This window comes from Xiphias gladius, chromosome 15 (genome assembly GCF_016859285.1).
Source record: "Xiphias gladius isolate SHS-SW01 ecotype Sanya breed wild chromosome 15, ASM1685928v1, whole genome shotgun sequence".
In the NCBI taxonomy this organism is placed as follows: domain Eukaryota; kingdom Metazoa; phylum Chordata; class Actinopteri; order Istiophoriformes; family Xiphiidae; genus Xiphias; species Xiphias gladius.
This window is the reverse complement of record NC_053414.1, coordinates 19,129,133-19,146,026: the sequence shown is the minus strand read 5'-3', so window position 1 is coordinate 19,146,026 and position 16,894 is coordinate 19,129,133. Positions and strand designations below refer to the sequence as shown.

Here is a 16,894-nt window from a genome sequence, read left to right as displayed (position 1 = left end):
GCTCGAGCCTCTGCAAATGAAGCAGTTTAGACGTCCATGAATGCAAAATGCTCATAGTCATATACAGTAAAACAAATTTATACACACATGCACACAAGCTAAAGCCATTAATTCAACACTTTTGCACTTTTTCCTTATATGTTCCTTTTAATTACTTCATTACATGTGAATGTGACTTTTTAAAATAATTCTCCCACTCAAAATTAAAGAGTCTGATGCATTCAAATTTAAACAGCTTAGTCAGTGGCACTTCATATCAATGCCTTGTCTGCTTTTCTCTCCCTGCCACGTGGCAACTCGAAGAGTACATTTGTAGAACTGTGTGTTTCCATGTTTGTGTGTGTGTCAGGCTGTGTGTGTTTATGTGTGAGGCTGTGTGTCTTCTTGTATCTGATTAAGTAGGATTCTCGCTCGTTGAGCCCTTGCGGTCCTTCAGGACTTTGAGCGACTGTCCAAAAGCAAGTCTTGTCAGCATGACTCCAAAGCACAGAATCCCATTTACACTCAACTATCCATATTAATTATGAATCACAGTTCTGTTGGAAGCATCTGTGACCGCTTTGCATAGCAATGATCACAGTAACCAAATGGGGAACTTAACAGGGTCATTATTCTATTATTTCCTCACTAAATGTTTTGAGCTACCTGAAGGAAATTACAACATATATAATATACCGTAGTCTCCTGTTTAGTTTTACATAGGGCTCCTGAACGAATTCCAGGTTTGCTTATATTGTTACTGTCTGTCTTGGATACAACCTTCCTACATAAATTGCACCTGACGTAAATTACCAACAAACAGGGAAAACCCAGAACGTGGAGTTCTAAATATAGAGTTGCAGATAGATGATTTCCCATATAGTCCTACGCCAACTATTTGCATAAATTCAGACTGGACCATAATAAAAAAATCTTGGTCCTGGATCATCGTTCACATTTGTATGCAAAATTCGGCTGGAGTGAACATATTCATGTGTTTTATCATAAAGTTTTTAATTTTGCATACAAATGTGATCGATGATGAGTTTTGAACCATATAATGATTTCAAATTTGATTCAATCCCAAATTTTCATGAGGGCATACAAATAGATAGTGTGCAACAACATATGTTATTTTATAATTATTATTTTTATTTTTTTTTTTTTTTGGGTGAACATTCAGCACATTACTCAGTTATCTTGTCACTCTTGGCAATAACATAGTTATTCCATACCCCAGATTTCCCCCTTTACCAGTACAAAATAATTATCCTGATGTTGTTTTATTCTTAATTTCTGAATTAATTTTTGTGTCAACATACGCAACATAGAACAAGCTGACAAGCTCCCAATTCTGGCAATGTTAACACAACGCATTGTTTAATTTGCTCAGATGTAAGGAAACAAGCCATGACATGTGTGTGGATACCAAATCCATGACTCATTTTCAGCTCAGTATAGTGAAGTGGTTGATGGAGGGTTAGTTGAGAAAAAAAATATTCTAAACCTTGGTAAACTGGTTTTTTGGGCCACCTTGTTAAAGAAGAAGATTCAAATTAAACTGATCTAATGGTGGGAGTTGAGTATCAAACCTTTACTTTAGACTTAACTTGATGTTAAGTGAATGTTGATGTCATGGGGCCAGACAGCCTGAGGCAGAAGAACCCAACGTATAGCAACAACAGAGAGTTTTACACTTCCAAAGCAGGCCTATTTCAAACACACACACATAACAGTAGATTTACACATCCTGTACTTGAGTTCATAACTCCCATGGGAAGTCATTTTACACCCCTCTGAGAAAGCATTTTACTTACTTTAAATGATGCAAATGACTGAGTTCAACTTTGGTATGCAGAATATATCCATTGACTTTGAACCCTTTTAACAAAAGTCTGAATTTCTTTTATTTGCCATTTTTACCATATACAGTAATGAAGGACATATAATTGGTGTAACTGGTATACTTTGGGTTTTCATGCTCTCACTCTTGGAATTTCTCAAAATTCATTTTTATACACCACTGGGTAGTCTAATATAATCTACCCTGTTTTGGGGATACCACCTCTGAGCCTACAGCCTAATGCTTAACCTATCTTATATTGTGGCAGCTTGGGAAAACCCTGGTAACTTTACAAAGCCAATATCTTTATATAAACGTCTCTCAAGAAAGACTCGAGGTACCATTTTTAGGCAGCCCATACAACCCACTGTTGGGTCCCAACCCAGAGATGAAGAAACATTACAGAATACTGTGTAGCTGTGTCACACAGGTCCACGGTAATCTGCACTGACGGAGCCAAGAGGTGATTGTGGGGTGAGGATAAGAGGATGAATGGAGAGAGGGAGGGACAACGGGAAGGAGGGATTGGATAAAGAAGGGGGGGGGGGGGGTATGTATGGGCATCCAGCCAGTGTCATATCCCCCAAACCTCCACTCAGCACCCCACCCTCTCACTATCACCCACTCCACCTATCCCTGCGAGTTCATGCATACCCTCTAGACCCATAACCCCCTCCCTTTCTCTCTCCCACTTTCTTTCGCTTCCTTTCCTATCCTCTATACTCCCAGCCTTGTAATCCCCCTCTTGCTCCCTCCCTCACTCCTCTCTTCTCCACCTCCTCCCCTCCATCTTTCTCTCTCTTTCTTTCCATCCCTCCCCTCATCTCTCAGCATCTCCCTCTCCTGGGTCTTCTTGCCATGGTGTGGTGCTGTTGGCAGAGCGTAGGCGCAGGCGGCACACAGACGGGAGCACAGATGGGCAGCAAGCTGCGCAGGGCGGCCAGGCACACCTGCTCCACTCACACGCGCATACACACACGCACACACACAGACACACACACACACACACACACACACACACACACACACACACACACACACACACACACACTCACACACTCACACACACACTCACACAGAGCCGTACTCTGCCACCTCGCCACACAGCCTGCTTGCCTGGCACAGTGGCACAGTGATACAGGCACACAAATACAAACTGACACACATGCATACATACATACATTCATTTGTACGTACATACAAAGGTTTGTGCATATATAGATTTGTACATACATCAGTGCAAACAGGATGTTATGATACACACACAATACCTAATTTCATCATAGAATTTTTCAGTTTCCACTGACATTTTTATTCTTTTATGCCTTTTTAAGATTTCAAGTTTCACTTCTAAGTAACTTAAGTAACATAAGAATTTGTTTCTAACAGTAAACATTTGAAAAGGTCACATTCACACTTCTTGGTTCACTGCATGGGGATCTGGTTAACACTTTTAGGACAAAAGCATTACAGCGCACGCGCACACACACGCGCACACACATACACTAAACAGTAGCTATGATAAAGACTTCTTAACACAGTGAAACAGAAATATACCCTCGTATGACACAGACTTAAATAATTAAAAAATAAAACAGAAAAAAAATATACATAAATAAAAAGGAAAAAAATAATAAAATAACGTCCAATAAAAGAGCTGACTGAACATCTGTGTGGGATAGCCAGGGGGATTAGGAGGGTTTGGAACATTTTAAGCGCATTAAGGATTAAAAAAAGGTCAGAATGTTTAGCAACATACCGATAAACCTCTTAAGCGAAACCCAATTGGGAGGCTGTACCGCGTTATCCTGTGTTTTGGGGAGGAGAAGAGAGGAGAGGGGGAAGAGGAGAAGGAGGGGGAGAGTAGAGTTGACATTTGTTCCAGCAAGGAGGGGAATCTGTGTGAACCGACCATATGTGCACATACATGTAGTTACACACATGCATGCACGCGCATATGGACACACACTGGTTTGATGTGGCTACAGAGTACATTAGTTCACTTGTTGGTTTGTATGTTGATGTTAGGGGTGTGCATGCCTGTACTGCACATACTCATAAATGACCAGCACTGTTTATGAATCTGTCAAACCGCCACTGCAGAGCCCACTTGTCACTTCTTTCAATTTTGACCTTGACTTTTATTTTGTTTTTGTGACATGTTTACAATCATCAACTCCTACATTTCCACAGAAATGTAATTTGTGCATTTTCCGTTTTGTCTTTAACTGAAGGGTGCGCAGTGCTTTAAGGTTTTGTTCGAATGTGTTTTAATCTGGGCTTTTCTCAGCAGAGCTTTAGTTCCCTGCTTTACTCTGCCCCGCTGGCTTTCTGCTGGCCACGAAGAATGACTGCCTGGCAACTCTGCCTGACCCCTATCACCAGTCGGTCAACAGCAGAATCCAACAGGTCACTGAGCCAAAATCTCATCCACAACCGATGGATGGTGGGTTGCTTTGATAAACAATGTAAAAGACAAGTTTTTCTTCTCTGACCCCGGAGATCAACAGTGCAGCAGGGGATCACAGAAAAGAGTAGAGTCATGCAAGTAATGAATGGAAGAGGATGAGGTGGAGTTTGAAAATGATTAGTTGCGTAGGTTGAGAACAGGAATGGAGGTGCTTATAGAAGACCGGATGAGAACGTCACACAAGACAAAAATGATGATGAGGAGAATGCAGTACAGATGGAACTGATGCAGAGAAAAGCCACAGAAATATGTGCTGGATGTCAGAGAGACAGTAAGAGTTAAGCCACACAGTGATAGATGGAAGGATTGTGAGAGGGAGAGAGCAACCACTGTGTGTGTGTGTGTGTGTGTGGGGGGGGGTACAGTACTGTATGTCAAGGCCATGTTGATTGTGGTGGGGTCGTGAGATTTACCCTGGAGCCTGTAGGGAAATTCTGCAATCAGCAACCAATGATGGCAGCCGTCATTAAGCTGCAACCACAAAGAGCGACGGCAGTTAGAAAGCAGACTCTCAGCACAAACTTACAACAAACAGCCTTGATTTTTCAATTTATCAAGTGCTAAAGGACTAATGTGTTAGCAAACATTTAGCTGTCTTTGTTGCTACATGTCAAATTTAGGTCCAATATTAGCATAGGTTTTGTTCTGCCTACCCCCACAAAAATGATCCCAATCTTTTCATCTTATTAGAACTGGATCTTACTTTCTATACCAGCCCTTCATTTACTTTGGCTCTACAATACAGAGCAAGATTTAGTAGCATAAGAGCATGAATCTTCAGTCTTTTCTGATCATTTGTTGAAAATTTGCTTCTTAAATTTACTTACTGACTTGCAACCTCAGAATTCTCTTCCTCACTTGCAGGATGCTTCAGGCCCTTTTCACATTATTGAATACAAATGAGTGCAATTGAGAAACTGAGTAAAAAGTAAAATATTTACTAAAACTTTAAAATTTAGACCAAGTTGGAGGGGAATACCCAGTTTGTTTGTGAACATTTTCAGTCATCCAGGTCATGGTATTTCTAAGTGCTTTATGAAAGCAACTGGACTTACATGAGACTCCTGAAGACGTTTCACCTCTCATCCAAGAGGATTCCACAGCCCTAACAGTCCTACATGTGCTTCTTGTTTATATGTTTACCTCATCAGGCCACACTGTTTACACTCTTTTTTTTTTTTTTCTGTGCGTAGTTTTTTTAATTCACTGGTTTGAGAGGGCTGCAGGGTAGGCTGAAAGGTTTGAGGTTAGAGATGAGGTTGCTGGCGGTGGAGGTGGACGGGGATCCGGGGGTCTGCAAGACTATGATTGGGGTTGCTGAAGGGAGGGCTTTGGGGGGCTGTGGTGGGAAGATAAGGGGCTGGATGTGTGGTTAGGAGGCTTGGCGGGGGGGGTTCTGCTGCTGTTGTAGGCTGCAGCTGGCAGAGCAGTGATAATCACCAAACAGACCTCCTCCGTCTTACCTCATCTCCCCCATATTCCTCACTTCTCTACAAAGCTATATGATGCACTGTTGAACTCTACAGTGGCACTGATTTCCAGAGAATGATGTAGTGCTGTGTTGCAAGCACAGTGTTAGTTGGCTAAGCTGCCTGAGCTCATAAAACTAGTGCCAGAACTGTTGAAAGTCAGTCAGTATCAAGCCAGGTCATCTCCTTGTACAGTCTCCATGGCAGCTCTTCAAGAGCCAAGTAAACTCTTTCTCTGTACAGGGCACAGAACATATGATCAAAACTTATTCTATTAGAATTGAAATTAATTTCAAATTAAAAAATAAAAAGTCATTGTATCTGCTGTCAACCAAGAAAATGTACTCTTTTGTCTTATGTGATTTGAGAACTGATGTGGTTTCGCTGCTCGACTTCAGGGTGATGTTGAGGACAGCTATCAGTGTCCCTGCTACTGTACTGCACTTATCTGCCTGACGGTCTTTTATCTATCATGAGCCTCAGTTTTCACTCTTGTCTTTTACACCTCTGGAAAGCAGCAGAACATATCAGGGTCATGACAGGCCAACAAAAGGCAATTTAAGAAACACCAAGGGCAGGGTTGCCATGTGCAGGATTTGTCCAAAAAGTGTTATGTCCACATTGAAAAAACTCTCTCTGCTACTCAGTAATATACAGTACATGATTAAAAAGTAGGGGATATTATGGTATTGTAAAGGCCTCCAAAGAAAAATATAATAGAGATAGGAGTTCCATGGTCAATTGCACAATGCTCCATGGTGTCAATTGGGTATTGTAAGAAGGCCTGAACTTGTTATTTTAGTAAACAAGAAAAAAAATAAGATCCTGGATCCATTTCTGTTCCTTATATATTGCAGATTTTTTTTAAACATTTAGCAGGTACCAGGATCAGCAAATTTGTAACTTTCTTCACTTGCAAAATGAACATAACTGAACATCGAGTGCTGCTAGTATGTTCTCTTGAAGCCTTGTGAAGTTTTGTGGCAGGAAATCATACTCTGTAACTTACACATTACACTATGAGATATCTCTCAAGCATACTGCACATACAGTAAGGTGGCTGTGTATCCAACCAGTGCATGTATGGTGTGAGAAATAGAGTGTTTACAATATTGTAGAGCCCTGTGGTGAAATACTACACGACGGTATAAAGTCCATTGAAGTCAGGTTGTTTTCTCAACAGCTTTCATTGGCCATCATATATGTTTACTCTGAGTGTGTACCTCAGTGTTTGTCCACGTATGAGTGTGTGTGTTTGAATGTGTCTGGGTGCGTGCGCGGCGGGGGCGCAGCCTCGTATGTTTGGAGTGAGTGCCGTCAGTTAGCTGGAATGTGGCGCTACCGCCAATGCTAAGATGGCTGCCAAGCTCTAAGATGGCTGCCAGGATTACACCCAGCCAGTGAGAGACAGAGGAGTGCGGGAGATTCTGCATGTGAAGAGAGGGGAAAAAGAAGCTCTCTTTCGATTCTGGTCTCTTTCTTTCTTTCATTCTCACTCTCGTCTGTCTCGCCCCTCTCTCTGTGGATAAGCAGTGCTTCGTAGGCAGCGAGACAGGTCTGTTATTGTTTCTGCTCAGTAATCTGTGGCTTAGTGTGGCTGCAAGGCAAGTGCTGTTGGCAGGAGTCTGTGTGCTCTGTTATCACCTACAGCCTGCAGATAAACACCTCCTTTAGCTAGCTTGCTAGCTAGCTACACCCTAGCTAGGCCTGAATGAATGGTCAGCAGCATTAGCCCCCACACCACACTGGTCCCCGATATGGAGATCAGTCTCATTCACCAACTCATACATGTGGTCACAAAGATCGAGGAAATATGTACAGCTGCCAAGCATGTGTCAAGTATTCATAAACATATATGCATAGACACATCTGACATCTTTTTCACGGCCTGGACAAGAATGCACCCTCTCTAGACCAACTCCCAGGACTCATATTACAAAACCTCATCTTGCAACCTCCCCTTTCTGCCTGTAGCTCTTCCAGGTCTAATTGTGGCCCTTTGTTGCCAAGACTTGGCATGTTTGTGTCTGCTCTTTTGTGTGAAGCCCCAATGCTTTCCTAGACCAGTCATAACAGGTGTGTGTTTGTTCAGATGTGTGTGTGCATTTGTTTGTGTTGCTCTGGTGTCATTTGATCCCAAGACAGGAACAGTTTTGCCTCTACTTTAAGATACTCTATCTCAAATCCCCCAGGCCAGCCAGACTGGCATGGTCAGCCTTTTCACAGGGTTAATGTGAGTGTTTATGCATTCATGTGTATGTATCCAGGCAATGATTACAACATGTATTAAATTAGAAGAAACGGATTGAGAGAGTTTGTGCATGGTTGTGTGGCTGTGTGATCATATTTGTGTGTGTGTATGTATGTGTAAGGTGCTCTGTTTACGCAGACTAAATCCCTACCAGCAAGAAGGTATTAAATAGGATTAGGGAGAGGGATATGATTGCGTGGTTAGATACTAAATGGCATAGCAGCACACTGTAAATCATTGCACCTTAAGTCAGGAGGGAGATGGGAGAGAACATTCTTAGATACTGTCACAGAAAAATGTGTCAATTCACACACACACACACACACACATACACTCACAAAATGTATACCATACCCCAGCACACCCTGCCAGTCACTCTTATTCCCTCTAACACCTTAAATATCACAGTCTTGGCCACATGGATACATAGCTATGATTCATCGAGACATTGTACACTTCCCAGTTATTAGTTTTTTAGCATATAAACCTGATCCTAACTATCCCCCCTCTGTTTCTCTGCAGAATCGGGACAATCAGACAGCTCCAGCCAACAGGGGGATACAGACATTAAACCACCGCCCAATGGTAGGTACACACACGTATCCATGTCCAAACACTGTCAAATCAGCATACTAGAATTGATTCCATCATGCTTATCAGTCTTAACATATTCCAATTACGGATCCAATTAGCAAACACACTCACACAGATGTTGATCCACAAACATAGTTGCAGATGGTCGCCCTCTCAAAGGGATGGGATTTTCAGGGTTCCTTTTTTGTTTTTCTCTTTAAAAATTTTGTTTGTTCCAAACACAATTCCATGAATTTCTGATACAGTTTTTTTTTTTTTTTTTACCTCACCTCTCTGCTGCTTTGATGTGTCTATGTAAGTCCTGATCACATCCTTTTCTGCGCAGGGCACCTGAGTTTCCAGGACTGCTTCGTCACCTCAGGGGTGTGGAATGTGGCAGAGCTTGTCAGAGTGTCACAGAGTAAGTAGTAAAAACACTACACACAGAGGAACGAATACAGTACCTACAGTATGATTTCTGGCTTGAAGTACATTTGTTTTGTGATTTGGACAAAAACTGCCAAAAAAAAAAAAAAAAAGGTTCAATTTTAATTTGATGTTTACTGAAGGAGCCCAGTACTATCCAGTGTATACTTTTTGAGTATAGGTACTATTGAGACACAGTGTAACTCTATGAATGACTATGTTCCTTCACTGAAAATCTCTTGAATATCTCTGGAATATACATATCATCTCAACTCATTCCTTGCCTCCCCCCACTTTCTTTTATTTTTCTCCCTGTTAGCTCCTGTAGCCACAGCATCAGGTCCTAACTTCTCACTGGCTGACCTGGACAGCAGTCCTAGCTACTACAACATCAACCAGGTGGCTCTGGGGCGACGCTCCCTCACCTCCCCTCCTTCCACCAGGTACACAGTCCGAGCTATAATTCCACACAGACAACATTAGTCTACAGGTGTATGGAGGTGTCCAGCTGGTTGCCATTAGTAGAATCCCTTGTCCGTGAAGCCACCTTGTGGCTTTAGCAGTGCTACCCTGGCATATGATTCAATGTGATGCCACTGGCAGACTGGAGGAAAGTGTGAAGTCACAGTAATATTTGCCAATGGTATATCGCTTGTTATCGCAAGGGTGACGTTACTAGCAAGTTAAGTGCACCATTTCATTGAGGTTTCTTGCTGTGAATGACTTCTAGTACCACAGCCCATTCCCACTCTTGGAATCTGTCCTGAACCTCTTCACTGTATATATGTGTATGTCTCTCTTTGTTAGCTGTTCTCCTCTGTATGTGATGTGTGATGGCTCTTTCTGCTGTTTCCTCTTTGTGTCTTTCTTAACTTGTCTCTTTCTCTCCTCTTACCTCTGTCATCTGCTGTCACTTTAGGTCTGAGGTGGAGTTGTACGCAAACCTTCCACGGAGGTAGTTATAAACACCTACAAAGACACAAACTAATAAGACACATGCACAGAAAAACACACAGAAACACACACACATAGAGAGAGAGTCATACTGTGTGGCTGTTTCTACTCTCTAACTTTTCTTTCCGTTTCCTCCTTTTTCATTTGTGGTTTTGACATATCATGTGCTTTATGTCTGTTCTGCTCCAAGACTTTGTAATAGTACTATTGTTTCCACTAAGATGCAAAACCTGAAGCCTCTTTAAATCTTTAAATGCTTGTTTATATGATTACTTTTAAGTTGTTATCTTTGCAAGGTTTTTTTTTTTTTTTTACTTGATCCATACTTTCTGCCTCCCACCTCTCCTCCACCCTCCAAACATCCTCTCCATACCCTCAGCTCCACCAAGAGGAAGTCATTAGATGACAGTGAGCTGGAGAGCCCCACAGATGATGTTTTCTACCCTGGACGCTCGCCTGCTGCCAGCTCCTCCCAGTCCAGCGCGTGGCCCAATGACATGGATGCAGGTACCCCCTTATCCCAACCCACACCTTTCACCCACTAAGCGAGCATCATGAAAGTTTTCCCACTCCTGCCTGACCCCCACCCCACCAACACCAAAGTCCAAAGTGATGCTTCCATCTGACTTTGTCTCTTCCTCACACCCTACCTCAGTCACTTACAGTACCTTCCCTCTGGTGATGCACACAGCCCTGGACAGCCCTCAGAACCTCCCACTCAACCAAATGCCACCTTCCTCAAGACCCTGTCCCCTAATCTGACTATTATACCACTTACAGAAACAGCAGCACCTAGGATTGCAGCTCATACTAACCAACTGATAATTTGCTGAGAAATAACAAACATTAGGAGTGCTTAATTTATCTAATATTTAAAGCTATGACCATGACTGACCAGGATCTATTGGTCACAGTATCTAGCAATATGAATAAGAAGCACTAAAGAAGTTGAAATATGTAATACCCTGCCATATATTTAAGCATGTAAATATATGTAAACTTATAGAAATACAAATGTTTAAAAATACATGATTTTCTCAGATTTGTCTCAGTCTATGACGAAGACATAAGGATACCTGCCAAAATAAAGGAGCCTTAGATAAATAATGAAAGGCCAGGTTTAGATCTCATCAAGAAAAAACATAATTGGCAATGAAAACATTACACAGTCATCACTCTCACCTTACGCTGAGGCTATTTTAGACCAATTGGAATAGTCTCTTCCTTTATTGTTCAGTAAATGGGTTTAAAAGCATCAAAATATTTTAAATTACAGTCTGTGCCATTTTTTGGTCAGAATATTTTCAACACCGTCACTATAACCCCAGAAAATTGAATTTATCATGGATAAATGGTGCTAAATGCTCTCCACCAAATAGCTCCAGACACTGGGAATATAAGTGCCAAGATGCATCAAGGATGAAATAACAGCTTACAGGAGCCTGTAGTAAGGCTTTATGTTGGTGTTTCCATTGTTTTGGCAGTAACCACTACCTCTGTGATTCAGCTTTGGACATTACCCTCTTTATTCTACCTCATCCCTCCAAGAACCCAATAATGCAAAGAAAAACCCTCTCTTGTTCACTTCACTTGAGTCCTCACTCCCAAATCCCAAGGCTTCCTCACCATCACCTTAAAGCCATAGTCAAACATACAGTTTACCTGATTTCGTGTCAGTTACCTCCAGCTCCTTCATACACAAATGTTCACTCTTACCTCTCTCCCTGTTCCTTTCATTCTCTCTCTCTCTGTCTCTGTCTCTTTTTCACTCTTCCCCTATCTCATTGTTAACAATACCCTTCTCCACTTTCAGTGCAGCACCATTTGGCGAGTGTGCAGGAGAGGAAGATAAAACATGAAAACGATGGCGTGCAGTTTCCTTACCATGGTTAGAACAACATTGATTACACTCATATATATTTGCTATTTACCAGCCTTTATGTAGCTCAGTCATTCCTCTGTGTATGCGTATGTATACATATGTATATATATTATATATACATATATATACATATGTATGTATATGTATATATATGTATATATATGTATATATATATAATATGTATACATATTTATTATACATACTGTATGTGTGTGTGTTTGTATGTGAATTGTATGAATGTCTGTGGTAAGAACAAAGATAGCGTGCACAAAAATGGGACTATACTTGTGTATTCACCTCAGTAATGTTTAGTTGTTATCAGATTGATGTCATTGCTGCTGTTTAAAGTTTCTTTTATTGACATTACATTTCCTGTGATGTTCGGTAGTAGGATTGTAAAGGATTATTCATTTCAGGCTTTACTTTCTGTGTGAAACATGAGGCTACAAGAAGCTCACCTAATATTCCTGGCTTTATCTCCCTGAAGTCGGTCCTCCCAGCAGCACGTTAACTGACAGATGTCAGACATGCACATATACTGTACATACATAGACACCCTCACACAGATACAGTGACTCACACACTTCCAACCCCTCTCATATGCAGACGTTCACACATTGAAACACACATGCTTATCATACTCCCCACCCCTGCAGGTGTTCAGGTGCCTGCCTTGCCTCCATCCCTCTGTCGCTCCATCCCTCCCTTGCTTCAAATCCCTCATTAAGACGCTTACCGTCTGTGGATCAGAGGTGTAAAACCCTTCCTCCTGCTCCCTAGCTCTCCCTTCAACCCTCCATCCCTGTCTCCCTTCTGTCTAATTGAAAACGTGTACAGCAGGAAGGACCCTGGGGAGGGAGAAAACATGTCAGAGGAGAGGAGGAGGAGAGAGAAGCAGAAAGCAGGCAAGTGGATGGGAGGTGAGAGCGGGAAGAGAGGAGAGAAGAAGACTTAAATGGTGATAGCTAATGAGAGAGAGAGGTTGTCAGGATGTGAACAAAAGAAGCCAAGAGCCCTGTTTAGGTTTTGCCCCAGTCTACTCTCACTCGAGCCTCAGCGGCTGCTCTCATGCTCCTGCTCCACTTAGCTGTAAATGTAATTAAGAGGCTGCTCATCAGAGCCACAACAGAGTCTGCTGCACGCCTTAGTGCACCAGAGCCTCACTTCCCATCTTTTTCCTGTCTCTCTCCCGCTCTCTCTCTTCCTCTCTGTGTATGTGTACCAGCCCCTTACTCTCCAAAGTGCAGCACATAGCCTTGTACACCTCCTAATGAGTTTGGCAAATAGAGGTGTAGAATAGCATGCAAATCTGGACCCTTTACCAATTTATTTACATAATCCAACTGAAAAATTAGAAAGCCAAAACATTTTGTAATTATCAGCCATTTTTCTTAATTTTGTGTGAGGTTGGAAATAGTTTTAAACAGTAGCTACCAGAAAATATAAATACCATATTTCACGCTTGAGAATCCAAGGCAAAAAGGAGAAACCGATAGGTACGGGAGCACAAGGATGGAGCAAGCAGAGAATGTGCGATTTTGGTACGGTGTGTATCCGATTTTCCAAAGGATCCCACCTGCCACAGGCAAAGCTCATCTGGGAATTCCTGTCCAGGTTGGGGGTATGTAAACAAGCAAGCACACACACACACACTCACAAACAAACCAAGGGGTTTCTAAAAAAAACAGAAAACATACACACACAGGTGTGCCTCACCGTCTGTCCAAAGCACTATGTACTCCCTCTGACTTCCTCCATAACCAACAGAACACACACACAATTGTATGAAGATGCATTCATACATATAAATCAAACAAACACGGTTACATTCAGATACACACACGATTGATTTCTGCACACGTATCACACAGCCCACATAGACACACACACACACATGCACAGCTGAAGCATGGTCCCAGATGGTGTTTCCGTGTATGTGTAGCCTTGGGATCTGTGAGGATGCTGGAGACATCTGCTCCACAGGGGCTAGAAGAGGGGTGGGGGAGGTTAGTGGAGGCAAATGAAACAACCATGATTTCATATTAGTTCCAAATGATTGGGAAATTTTCCTGAGACACCAGAGACTTATGGTAGTGGGGGCCTTGCTTGGGGCTTTGAGTTAGATGTTACAGGCCCATAGAGGGATACGGCTGGACTTACATATGTGCTTTAAATCACTGGAGAGAGGAGAACTCCCTGACTTTTTTTCACTTGTTTAAATCACTATCTCCTGTCTTTTCCAACTGTGTGTTTGTGTGTGTGTGTGTGTGTGTGTGTGTGTGTGCGTGTACGTCTGTGTTTGTGTCTGCTTCTGTGTGTGCTTCAGAGGCGCATCTGGTGGCAGGCCTGTTAGTGCAAAGAGACAGAAGGGTCATCATGGGAGCGCTTGATTGGTTGCCAGTGAAATACTAAGGCTTGCCAGGAGAGGAAACAGTGCAGTTGTGACACACACACATACACACACACACACACACACACACACACACACACACACACACACACACACACACACACACACACACACACACACACACACACACACACACACACACACACAGACAAACCGGATCAGACGTTGCACTCTCTGAAATACTGAGATATTGTCTTTCATATTAACTTAGGGATAGTGACAGTGCTAGAACTACCTGTGTATACAGATGTCAGTCTTCAGCAGATCTTTCCTGGCTCAGATTTTTATACTTATGTTTTACAATATACTTTCGAAAATTAAAGTACATAACTACCTCTCTGAAACCATAATGGTTTAATCTATAAGGTTCTGGTTTTCACAATTTCTTCCGAATCTCAGTCTTTCCCAGCTCTCCCCTCTGGGTGCCTTTCCTTGTTAAAGTGTCTGCAGACTGTTCTTATTTCAAGTTTGCTCCCACCAGTGTGACAGTGTCATAGCAATCACTGCTAACTACTGGTGTCAGAAGTGGGATCGGGGTTGTCTTCATGCTTGGAATTTGTCTGACAGAACAATACGCCCCCACACTCCCACTGTAGTGGGGGGAGAAAAAAAAGAAATATATGTCTGCTAAAGACATAAATGGTTCACACATATTCACTCCCACCTGCTTGAGACTTAACTCTTTCACACAGGGAGGGAAGGTTTTACACGCCCCCACACTCCCATAGACTTTCACACGTCTCCAGCTGGAGAACTGAGGAGGAATCGTATTTAATGCCTTTTTTGATGCGGAGGGGCCACAGAAATAGACTGCAAAACAACAGGCTAAAAAAAGTTTAAAAAGAGAACATTATCACATCACTCACTTGTTAGGAAGATTAGAAGAAAACTTACTCAGGAAGAAATTTGTCTGTTTCATGAGTTAAACGTGGTAGTAAGGGTCTTTGTTTTTTTTTGATTGAACATGTGCTTGTGCTTTCGAGTGTGTTCAGACATCGAGTGTGTGAGTGTGTGTGAGCGAGAGATAATAACCATATTTAACATCTTATGACATTCCAATTTCATACATGTCGTCAGAGCAACGCATTGAAAAACAAGACACTGCTGCATTTTTCACAGGTTCTGCTTTGCTCTCTCGCTCCCTTGCATATTTTCATGTCTCCCACGTTCTTCTCGCCTCTCTCTGTCTCTCTCTCCCTCTGTCTCCTCTCTCTGTCCGTCTGCTTGTCTTTCGCACTCAACAGCTGCCGTGTCCATACTGTACAGTGTGTGCTATTTCTGAATGAAGCCTTCTTCTCGTGCAGCCAGCCTGTGAGCTTCACTGAAGCCAGACCACAACTAGTTGACTGTGGCTGTATGGTGACCATGCTCATACACAGAGAAAGCCTGGAGTTGGCACCTGAACGAGAGAGAGAAACAGAAAGAAAGAGATGAGACAGAAAAACATACAGTGGCACAGAAGAGTTTATTATAGCTACAGATGTGCTTTGGCTCTGAAACAAAGACCAGATTCAGATTGGCTTTAGCTGTTTTTCCCCTTTTTTACTTTGAAGATATGCTCTTAGGCCATGAAATATTGCTCAGTCCATATTATATGACTACAAAGCTGGGAGTTGGGAATCTCTGAATGAGTTATTACAGCCTAAGAGCAGCAAAACCCCATGATTAACAGTCAAGATTTCTTGGGTCTTTTCAACATCTTTATGCTTTCTGACTGCATCATTTACAGAGTCCTCTGACTGACTCATTGAAACTGTCGGGAGTGAATGACCAACAGCCATAAGGATAGGGAGCAATGCACTGCCATCAAGCAGTGAAGAAACTAAACAATCTAATCAGAAAATCATGATTGTTCTCAAATCCCCTTCAATAAGAATCAGACTGATTTTTTTTTTTTTAAATTTAATTTAATTTTTTAAATTTTTTTTATTTTTTAGTGTAGCCAATTAAGTAACCAACATTTTGTTGATTAAAACCACCTCTCTCTTTTCCTCCCTCTTCCCCCCACTTTTTTTGTTGATCCCATTTTTTTTTTCGCCAGGACTGTCCTCGCCTGGTTCACTTAAGAAGCCGGGGAAGTTTGATTTCAACGCCCTGACTTCCCAGACGAGGTCCCCCCGCATGGCGTTCACACACCACCCGCTGCCTGTGCTGGCAGGAGTGAGACCAGGTGAGAGCCCTGCCATGAACCCAACAACCCCAAACCCCCCCCCCTTCAAAATCTGAAAAAGAGAGAGAAGGAAAGGGAGTGTCAAACTTGATCCTAGATTGCCATATTTACACCCCAAAACTTCCCTGGAAACAAACAAAATTCATTTTGCAACCGTGTGACTGAAAATGAAAATGCTAAACCTACTTGCTGAGAAAGCAGAACAAAACTTTCCAATCCTACAGCTTCAACTGCTGAGAAGCAATATGCCCGCAGAGTTTCACCGGTTCAGTGTTACTGCTATCATCATGGCTTGGCATAAATTTCTCTCTCTCTCTCTTTCAGCATCTCTCCATCCATCCATTTTTACAACCATCTTCGTGCCTGTTTGTTTTAATATTGTCATTGCATGGTACCATTGCTACCTCCATGCCTTTGTGACTGATTTGCCTCACATCTTACTGCTTCCTGCATTTCTTACAATGTGT

General features: G+C 42.2%; 1 protein-coding gene and 1 long non-coding RNA gene across 11 annotated transcripts in view; one reads left to right on the top strand and one right to left on the bottom strand.

Annotated features, from left to right (window-relative positions):
- Nucleotides 1–16,894, top strand: part of nfixa (nuclear factor I/Xa) — a 109,889-nt gene that overhangs the window by 80,743 nt on the left and 12,252 nt on the right. For 6 of the 10 annotated variants that reach the window (XM_040147055.1, XM_040147054.1, XM_040147047.1 and 3 more), the window contains 7 exons: nucleotides 8,535–8,597; nucleotides 8,932–9,006; nucleotides 9,331–9,454; nucleotides 9,931–9,966; nucleotides 10,345–10,472; nucleotides 11,779–11,853; nucleotides 16,299–16,427. In XM_040147055.1, coding sequence (XP_040002989.1) covers nucleotides 8,535–8,597; nucleotides 8,932–9,006; nucleotides 9,331–9,454; nucleotides 9,931–9,966; nucleotides 10,345–10,472; nucleotides 11,779–11,853; nucleotides 16,299–16,427 — 630 coding nt within the window. The remainder of the gene's footprint in view (nucleotides 1–8,534; nucleotides 8,598–8,931; nucleotides 9,007–9,330; nucleotides 9,455–9,930; nucleotides 9,967–10,344; nucleotides 10,473–11,778; nucleotides 11,854–16,298; nucleotides 16,428–16,894) is intronic. The other 4 variants (XM_040147057.1, XM_040147048.1, XM_040147053.1 and 1 more) reach the window with 3 other exon arrangements.
- LOC120800751 lies at nucleotides 3,603–5,426 on the bottom strand. Its single transcript, XR_005709013.1, has 3 exons — nucleotides 5,348–5,426; nucleotides 4,706–4,763; nucleotides 3,603–3,630 (listed from the first exon to the last, which is right to left on the bottom strand). It is a non-coding gene; the product is annotated as an uncharacterized LOC120800751 (long non-coding RNA).